This window comes from Bufo bufo, chromosome 9, assembly GCF_905171765.1.
Source record: "Bufo bufo chromosome 9, aBufBuf1.1, whole genome shotgun sequence".
NCBI classification, from domain to species: Eukaryota; Metazoa; Chordata; class Amphibia; order Anura; family Bufonidae; genus Bufo; species Bufo bufo.
In genome coordinates, this window is record NC_053397.1 from 80445476 (window position 1) to 80455844 (window position 10369).

Genomic DNA, 10369 nt, shown 5'->3' on the forward strand with positions numbered 1-10369 from the left:
GTGATTTCTCTTTAAATGTACCTTAGTACATCTGCATATTTATTTATATCATGCCGGATATTCTGAACTTTTTCTGTGATTTTTTTCATTTGATATCTTAAAATACCAAATAGAAAGCTATCCTTGATGATTTTTGATAGTTTTCTCAAAAACACTCACGCTGAGTCAAGCTTAATATTACTTTATTTAGTGTTGAAAAAAAGACACGTTTCTCTAAAACATAAAAGGTCACTTCACAGCATGTGGTTTAGAAGGTCTACAATTTTTTTTTTAATGAAATGTTACAATTTGGAATTAGTATGAATGGCTGCAAAGGGGTCTTCATCAGTGTTGCTGATCTGGAAGCGAGCAGAGCCATTGCTACCCACAGTGATCTGTCTACCAGTGCAGCGAGTACCCTCCTTTTGTCCAGAGATCACATCACAGTAAGTTCCAGCTGGGAGACCAGTGTTCAGTGTGACATCCATGTTCCTGAAATAGACAAAATAAGTTAACAACCCAATATTCTTATCTGATATGCTGTTGCATGCAGGTTTCCATACATATTTGTCAAGTGCATTCTGAAGACAAACAGTTAACGATTTATCAAGCTCTAGAGTATCACCTGTGGGGACTCACTCTGGTAGCCAGGATAAGCTGACGCAGTATAGAGACACAAACCAGTTCTTAAATCAAACAGTTCAGTGTTTATTCACACTCTTGGCAAGTTCATAAACAAAAAGTCATATTCAACACAAAAAATCACCTTGTGGTTTTGGTGTTAGTTCACGCCCTGCTGGCAGTTCTGCCTCAAAGAGTCCATGAACAGGCTTTAGGCAGGCTGTTTCCCCACACATGGGTCTCAGCCCTCCAAGCCCGGCACAAACCTCAGATCCCAATGCAGAGCTCCTCTGTCAGAGAGAGGTAATCACTCCCAGCTGACACTGCCAGCTGGGTTTTTATAGGCCAGTCAAAACCCGGCCTGGAACGTGGGGAGTAGTCACCCACCCAGCACTTTGGCTACTCCCAGTAAGAGCCATCCCGGATCAGCTATACAGCCATACTAACATAGCAAAGTGTCAATCAGCATTAGCTGCCGCTGACACCTGAAAATACCGGCCAGGAACCTCGGTGACACATACCGTCCGTCAAGGACGGAACCTTGCGCCTTCCTACACACCGTATATAAATGAGTTAAATTCAATTATGTAGACAAGAGTTTAGGTGACATTGATGTTTTCACCTATATAAATGATTTGAACTATAATTTGCTTTCAAAATATGTATGTCCTATAATAGTGCATTTTATGTAAAGGCAAATAAGAATATTACCAGTCGTCATTGTTAAAGACAATAAATCCTCTGTTTCCACGTCCAAATGCAACTTGATTGCTTCCGTTGTCCCACCAGTTGGAGAAGGGTTGTCCATCTACCACATTACGGAAAATAACCATGTTCCTAAACAGAAAAACATCACAATCCTTAGAGTGAAGAAGGTGTTGATACAGTGCCACATATTCTGCTGTAAGATAGTATAACTAGTAGTTAGCTTTTAAAATGTTTTTATTTGGTAAAGCAGAAAGATAATACATTATTGATGGCTACTCCACATGCACAATGTATATGTATACTAATTTATGAGGAAAAGGTTTATGAATGTAAACATAATACAAAATTACATTTTGGAGTTACTTTACAACTTACTTAATCTGGCGCCATCTGTGTTCACAGACCCAGTCATTACCACAAGTGCTATCAGCATTGATAGTGACAGGCTTTGTGCTACCATCAGAGTAGCTTGGTGGTCCAATCCAGTCATTGACGTCCTATGAAAGACATTAACAGTTCTTCATTATTATCTAATGAATGATAATCTGAGTTTAAATACCTCAAGTAATAATACCTTGCCATTGACCCAGTTTCTAGTCCATCTGTAACTTGACATAACACGTGTAAATCCATAGGGATGAGCCAACATGAAGCCAACTCCCATCTTGTAAAGACTGTAGAGCCAAAATAAAATCATATGTGTTAGGCATAATCAATTTTATTTGATATATTTTTTTTTTTCTGTTTTAATTATTACATAACATTACCGGGCATCAAAAAAGGTTAGAATTGAGCCTCCTCCTGCACCATGTCCTCGCTGGTTATCGTGATTGTCTACAAAAACCAAGGCTCTGTCGGAGGCCATGAAACCCCATCCTTCTCCCCAGTTCCTAGAGAGAAAAAGTGGACAAAATAATATTACATTCAATTTATAACTTTTTTAATTTACGTTAAAGAAAGACATACGTTAATGCCTCCAAAAGTTCACTTTAGAGCAATGTTATATCTAGTATAAATGGATTTCTGTCACTGCACAGCATTGTTATCCTTTATTTTAATGAATTAAGGAACTCTCACTTACTTCAAATAAGACAGCTTCTCACCATTCCACTTGCGGATAACTGTTCCAAGCTTAGCACCATATTTAAATTCTGTGACTCTTCCAACTCCAGTGTATTGACTGAATGAAATGGCTTCACCTCCAAGATCAATGACCTATACCATGAGGAAATTAAAAACAAATTTTAAAAATTATTACTTTATAGGGAATAAAAACGATTAAGCCAAATGTGTAATATGTCCAATCATCAGGTGCAAAACAAAGTTGGCATATTTCACATTTATATTTTTTTTATTTATTTTCAGATATACACACAGATAGTTTTATGAATTTTTGTGTGTATTGCAACATATGAATTAAATAAGATTATATTTTTATTGGTGTTTGAAATGCCCCATCTGGCTCAATATAAGGCATCACTTACATAACCAAGCATCATTGGTGGCTTGTGTAGAAACACTGAGTTAAATCATTGCGTTTCTTCTGAGAATGAATATTTTTAAACTGTGACATTTGGAACAAATATATATGTAGTGAACACTACATTACCTCCTGGAAAATAAAGGGTCTGGTTCCAGAAGGAAACCATTGTGTGTTGAGATTGTTCAATCTGTCACGGATAGCCAGGAGGTCTCCAGGCCACATGTGTTTGGCAGCATCTAATCTAAAGCCAGCTACACCAATGCTAATAAGATTGTTCAAAAAGCCAGCAATCTTTCCACGAACATAGTCCTTTTCCAAAGCAAGATCAAGAAGACCAACAAGACGGCAGTTTCTGACCTATAAAAGAAAAAAACAAATGTCTTCATCAACTGTCAACAATTATTTATTATGTATATTCTTGGCATCAGGTAAGAGTTTGTATGTATACCTGATTAGCATCACCATAGTTTTCAATTTCTCCACTACCAGTGTAGCACTTGCCATCGTTAAAGTCCAAGTTAGAATAAGGCACAGCAGAAAAATCTTTTGAATTAGCATTAAAATAGCTGCCACAAGTTGAATGGGTACCTGCACCACCTCCAGCGCCACACATGTGATTGATGATAGCATCCACATAGATATACACCTAAGCAATGGGTAATAAAAAGATGTTACTCTCTTATTAATGGCCAACAAAAATAGAGGGTATGAAAGATATAGCTGAAAGGATGCATTAATCCGTCTGTATTTATCATAAATTATACTATAGGTTCATCGGCTACTATATAATCTACTATATAATCATACTTACCCCAACATTGTTACATCTAGTCACCATGCTTCTGAACTGTTGCTCATTACCAGAGCGAGAGCAGAGCTTGTAGCTGATTGGCTGGTACCTTTCATACCAAGGTCTCCATGGATTTGAAAGAACAATATTCTCATTTGGTGGGGAAATCTACAAAATGCATAAACAAACAATTAAATAATATATGGAGTGTGATTGAGTTGCTTTAGGGAAGGGGTGCTCCATGATTTTAATATTGATAAGTCATAAAATATCTGATTGTCAGGGGTCTGACACTCTCCACCCCTGCAGATAAGCAGTTACCAAGTAACTCTAGCACAGGGAGTCACTTCAGTGGAGAAGAGCCACAATTACCAGCTTCATCCACTACACAGTGGACAGAGCTATGTAGTTCCTGTGCCAACTTCCTACACCAGGTGTGGTTGTTGGACAACCGATGATCAGATATTGATAGCCTATCATGGTAATAGGCTACCTGAAACCCTCCTGATCAATTAGCTTGCTTACAAAGAGTTTCTTTCAAGCTGGAGAACCCTCACCTGTGTGGACAGCTCATTAATTTTAATGAGAAGTCTGTACTGCTTTATTTCACATGTGGTGAAAGTGCAGGGGAAGTAAACAGTTGCTGCCAGCTTTCCTCACAAATTACAACTAATCACCGGAGGTGCCATCAGGGAGACACTGTGATCAGCTTATGGTCAGGCAGCTAATAAAAAGAAATGGTTCAAAAAGAACATTTTAATGTTCTCACCACTGACCACAACCAGCCTAAATCCATATAAAACCTGGGTGGATAATTTAACAAACTACCCTATTTATTATTATAGATGCATCAGGTAGCTAAGATTGTTGTAGGTATAGAGGTAGGCCAACCAGTATCCTTTTTCCCTAGTCTTCTTGATTATTTTGCAGGGACCCCATAATTTACCATCTTCAGCCTCTTATTGCTGCCTACAGCTATATGAGAAAGTTGTATTTGCATGGACAGTAGCAGTACTTTGGGCCAAAAGAATGAATGTAGGCACCCCAGTCCAACATTGACTGTATTATACAGCTGGATTCCTGCTACTGCAGCCTGCTCTGATCCTAACCATTCTATCACTTAGACACCACTGAGTGGTTATTCAGAGGCCAGGGTCTCACTCTGTCACTCTAGCAGTCCACGTGAAATCTGGAGGCCTAACAAGTCATCATAACCTGCAAGGTGAACACAATAAATATAACTAAAACACCCAATTAACTGTTGCTTATTTATCTGGCCACATAGAAAAATAAAAAAAGTGATTATTCTCAGCATATGAAGACTCTATTTTTTTTTCTTTTTTGTACAAAAGTGGTAAAATATAGAGAAGAATTACATTTAGTATCATGTCAAACAATAAAAAAACTGTTGCAGAATTGCAGTTTTTTCCATCCCTCTAAAAAAAAACTATGAAAAGATCATATATTACCTGAAAAATATCTAAACTACAGCTTGTCCCGCAGAAGACAAGCCCTCACATAGCTCTATTGATGAGAAAATGCGTTATGAATCTTATAATGTAGCATTGTACAAAAAAAATTCTTAAGGGCCCAAAATGCTATTTTCAATATTGGGCAGGTGTCACTGGCGTTCCCCAGCGACAGGTGGCAGGAAATCGGTGAGACACGCAACACGTGGTTTGATCTGACAGGTTTTCCCTGTGGATCAATAGGCATCTGTGCTGTTTCTGGTAATAATCACACCCCTTGCCTCAGGTGTTGCTAATGTGGTAATTTAACCTTCCTTATTTATTGTTGCTTCTCCCACATGCTGTGGGAGGAAAACACCACACTGAGCATAAGAGGGAAGGGGGGAGCAGGGAATCAGGCCTGAGAACTAGGGAAGGAAGATGGACTCCTCCTAGTAAAACCCTAACCAAAATCCTGACTGACTACCAGTATGAACAGACCCCAGAGGTAGGTGTGTTCATACGCAGGAACACCTAGAGTCCTATCTAGACTTATAGGACCCTGGTACTAATGGCAGGGATGAGACTACCTGTTCCTCCAAAAGGAAGGATGAACAGGAGTCTTATTCAGGCCTAATACAAACAATAGGGAAATGCAACACACAGAGCCCAAACAAAATACAAAAAGGAAAGGAAATACTTAACTTCAAAGGGGCTATGGAAGCACCAGGAACTCTGCCGAGAACCACACACCAGCTATCCACTACTGAAACTGAAGCTATAAACCACACAGCATTGTGGGAGAAGCAACAATAAATAAGGAAGGTTAAATGACCACATTAGAAACACCTGAGGCAAGGGGTGTGGCCGTTACCAGAAACAAAACAGACGCCTCAGGTTTTGTGGATGTATGGGACCTTGAAGGGAGCATATTTCTGCACAAGTAAGTCTGGAAACTCTATGTCTAGATAGAATAGCCAAATAGATTTGGCTCTGATAAACAAAAACTACTGTAGATGTATAAAGCGCATGAAATATGAGGCCAGGGCCCTATCTGATCATGTACCCCTTTTGCTTGAGGTATCTCTGGCGGATAATAAACATAGGGAAAGACCCCTTTCAGATTAAACCCTCATTGGATTTATTTAATAGACAATCATAAAATGATGGAACATGAGTTTGTTCGATTTTGGGATACTAATTATAAGTCAGCAAAAATTCAATCGGTATGGGACGCATTTAAGGCCTTTATTAGGGGGTTATCTCTAATTTAAGAAAGGGGTATGGCATAAAAGAAAGGGACTTAAAAGATGCAGTGGCAGGTGCCATGCTGGAATTCTCCAGAAACAAAACAGAAGAAAATCCGGAAATTATGGAGAATACAAGCCAGGAATATTCTAACTTTCTCCTGGATAAGGCCCAGCAGAAACTTTTTTTTAGGGGAGAGAAATATTTTGTTGAATCAGGTCACCCAGGGAAACTCTTGGCTAGGGTAATTTCAAATCAGGATAAAAAAAAAAAAGAGATATTAAGTATCGGTTCATCTGAATGGATAATTGAAGATCAAGAGTATATAAAAGAAGCCTGCTAGGCATTTTGCGGCGTTATATATATATCAGATAAGCTTATTCCAGATTAAATGATTGATGGCTATTTGGATTTTCTATCCTTACCGGTCCTTACAAACTCTCTTGATCTGGTTCTTTTTCTGTATGAGTTAGAGGTAGCACTAAAAGATTGCTCGGGAAACTCCTCCCCTGGTTCAGATGGATGCCCATATGAATTTTATCGTAAATATAGGGAGGTTATTCTCCCTTGTTTATTGAAGGTGTTTACTAAATCATTGGAGGATGGTATCCTTCCACAATCAATGTCAGAAGCAGTGATAACATTAATACTAAGAAAAGATATGGACCCCTTAGATATGGAGTCATATAGGCCGATTTCACTATTAAATACGGATGTGAAGCTTTTCTCTAGGGCCTTGGCTATGAGGCTTGATAAGGTTATTACATCAATTATACATCCTGATCAGAATGGCTTTATTCCAAATAAAGGTACACACTATAATCTCCATCGCTTGTTTGCCAATCTGCAATGGGGGTCTGACAAATAGTTTTTCATTGAGTAGAGGTACCCATCAAGGGTGCCCTCTCTCCCCATTACTGTTTGACATCTACACTGAGCCCCTCGCAGCTAGGGTAAGGCAAGATTTTGGGATTGAAGGCTTTGGCACGCTAGGAATAGATGACTGCATTTTGCTATATGCAGACGATGTGCTATTCTTTATAAATAATACTAATATTACACTCCCAAGAGTTATTCAAATAATTAATTCCTTTGGTGAAGTTTCAGGTGTGGATATCAACTGGTCAAAACTTACTCTTATGCCTGTAGATAGACTTGAACTTCCCAGTCAAGGGCCCCTGACTATGTTGAAGATCTCTGACTCCTTTGAATATTTAGGTATGATGGTTTCCCCCAAATTTGAAGAGATCCCCACCTCAATTTGAACCCTTTGATAAGTAAGTTGATGTCTAAAATTGCAATCTGGCTTAGTTCATTTTCCAGAGCTGATAGAATATCTCTAATTAAGATGTTGATTTAATCTCAGTTCCTTTATATTCTCAGGAATTCCCCAATGTGGATTGATGATACAGTTTTTAAATTAATTGAGGGAATTATTAATGATCTACTCTGGGTAAGAAAGCGGGTGAGACTTAAATTGGAACATTTTTATAAGCCGATTGAAAAATGAGGATTGAATTTTCCTTATTTCAAGGGTTATTTTATATCAGTTATGACTATTTTGTCAATGGAAGAAAAGCCCACTATGTAGGCCCTTGGTGAGTAGATATGGTTATGATAATATGTTTACTTTATTGGAATCCGGGCAAATATCTAATGTGTGGCAGGATTATGGTGAGACTAGGAAACTGTTTAGTAAGTCCTGGTGCACTATTAGAGGATGGTTGGGGATAAAGGGATCCTTATACTGTACACCCCTTTGGCATAACTACGGGTTTTAGATGAATTAGCAGGGGATCAGTATTGGCAAAAAAATTATATTTTTTATGTTGCACAGGTCGTGAGAAAAGGGGGTATACTTTTGTTAACGGAGTTAGCACAAAGTGAGAATATAATTAATCTATCATGGTTTAGGTATTTTCAGCTTTGTTCGGCACTTTTTAGTCTACAAGAAAAACATTTGTTAGATATCGACACTTTTATACCTTTAAATGAATTAATGGGGGAATTAGGTCATAATGTTAGGATTGCTCACCTTTATAGATTATTAGTGTCAGCACTATTTAATAATACAAGTTTGCCCGGTCAAAAAGCATGGGGAACCGATTGCCCAATGATACAAGTAGATGACTGGAAAAATATATTGTTTAATTTGACATTAGTGTCTCACAATTTTAATCATGTTTTCGTTCAAATCAATATTATACATAGAATAAATGTTATGCCATTATGGCTCAATAAATGTGTTTTTAAGAAATATATCTAATTGTCCACGGTGTGATTCACTTGGGGCTATTTTTTTGCACATGTTTTGGTTTTGTACAGAATTAAAAGAGTATTGGGGAGCAATTGATACGTTTATTACCGAAAAATTGAAAGTAGTGATCCTTTTTAAGGCTGAATCTTGGATATTGGGGGATCTCTCTAAAGTTAAATGCTACAAAGATAAAAAAGTTTTATTGGTAAAAGTAATATTTTTGGCAAGACTTTTGATTACTCGGGTTTGGTTTTCACAAAATATACCAAATTTTACTATATGGTTAATTCTGGTTAATAATATCAAGAGATATGAGAAGGTTCTTTATAAACAAAGAAACATAGAGGATAAATGGACTAGGATATGGGGTATTAGGAAATATTAGTCTTCTTCTTATTGATGCCGCCTTTAGAGAGACGCAAAGTGGAGGGTGGGTAGGGTTAAAAAGGAAGAAATGTAATAATGATGTTGATTTGAATATTAATGGAAAATAATTGTTTGATTCTTAATAAAATTTATTTAAAAAAAATAAAAAATAATGTATGCAGTTTGTATTGTGAAATCTTGTGAAAGATTGTCCAACACAAGGCATCTAGATGGCTAGGCCATAATGCACTGAACTTAAAATTTTGACACTATAAAATATCTAATTTAAATAAATTATGTAAAACTCATAACAGGTAGTGATCCAATTATAGGTGTTGTCTACCTACCTGTATTCCTCCAAATCCATTGGGTCCCAAGAATCTTTCACACTCTGCTGCAATGTCATCCCATTTCCATTCAAATAAGTGGACGATAGATGTGCGTCCTGCTCTAGTGTTTGGATTGAACTGGGCTGAGCATAGCCCAATGGCCACCAACAAAAGAAGGAGCTTCATGCTGCTTGCAGAGTGTACAGTCTTGCTTTAGCTCATTTATACTGTGAGTTATGTAAGCTTCTTTTTCCTCTAAATGACCACCTGTCACTCTTTTCTGTGATATATGAAGCCAGGTGATGATATTCTGGAAATTCTCACAAGTGGACGTGTTTTATCATATTTGTAGTATGTTCATATCAATTGAACATGATAAATAGAACACATACAATCAAGGACAACTTAAAGGGTAGAAACAGCGTAAAAAAAATAAGAACACAATCAACTTACTTTACTTCAACCTGTTTATTTTGGAGTCTTGGTCCAGAGGAAGGCAAAATGCTTACTATGGGGTAGTTATCAATTGTCCTCATAATAGTGGAAACAGATCCTTCACATTATTTTAACTCCTTCCCAATATCCACCATACATGTTCAATGTTGCAGGCTAGGAGTTTCCAAAGCACCACCATACACATATGGTTGTATAATCGGGGGGCAAAGGAACTGTTCTCGAGCGATCACTGGAGAGGACTAGATCAGAGATATGTAACTTTGATCATGGATGTTTAACCCCTTAGAAGTAGCAGTCAATGCTGAATGATGCTTCTATTTGGTTTAGGCTACTTTCACACTGGCGTTTAGAATTCCGTTTGTGAGATCCGTTTCAGGGATCTCACAAACAGTTCAAAATGGATCAGTTCAGCCCTAATGCATTCTGAATGGATAAGGATTTGCTCAGAATGCATCAGTTGGGCTGCGTTTGTTCACCGTTCCGCTTTGCAGGCGGACACCAAAACGCTGCTTGGTGCGTTTTGATGTCCGTCTGACAATGCAGAGACAAATGGATCCGTCCGTACTCACAATTTAAGTCAATGGGGACAGATCCGTTTGTACTGGCTCCTCTTTGAGACGGATCCGTTTGAAACCGTTCACCTCTCTGCGCATGCCCAGTAATTTCCTTCCCCTCCCATCATCG

General features: G+C 38.0%; 1 protein-coding gene across 1 annotated transcript; it reads right to left on the reverse strand.

The window, feature by feature from the left end:
* Positions 1–273: 273 nt before the first annotated feature.
* Positions 274–9709, reverse strand: LOC120979708 (pancreatic alpha-amylase-like). The gene is made up of 10 exons (XM_040408642.1): positions 9248–9709; positions 3603–3749; positions 3240–3437; positions 2918–3148; positions 2390–2523; positions 2076–2198; positions 1883–1982; positions 1684–1805; positions 1312–1437; positions 274–471 (listed from the first exon to the last, which is right to left on the reverse strand). The coding sequence occupies exons 1-10, from the start codon at positions 9413–9415 to the stop codon at positions 282–284; spliced, it is 1539 nt and encodes a 512-aa protein (XP_040264576.1). The 5' UTR covers positions 9416–9709; the 3' UTR covers positions 274–281.
* Between the last annotated feature and the right edge of the window lie 660 nt (positions 9710–10369).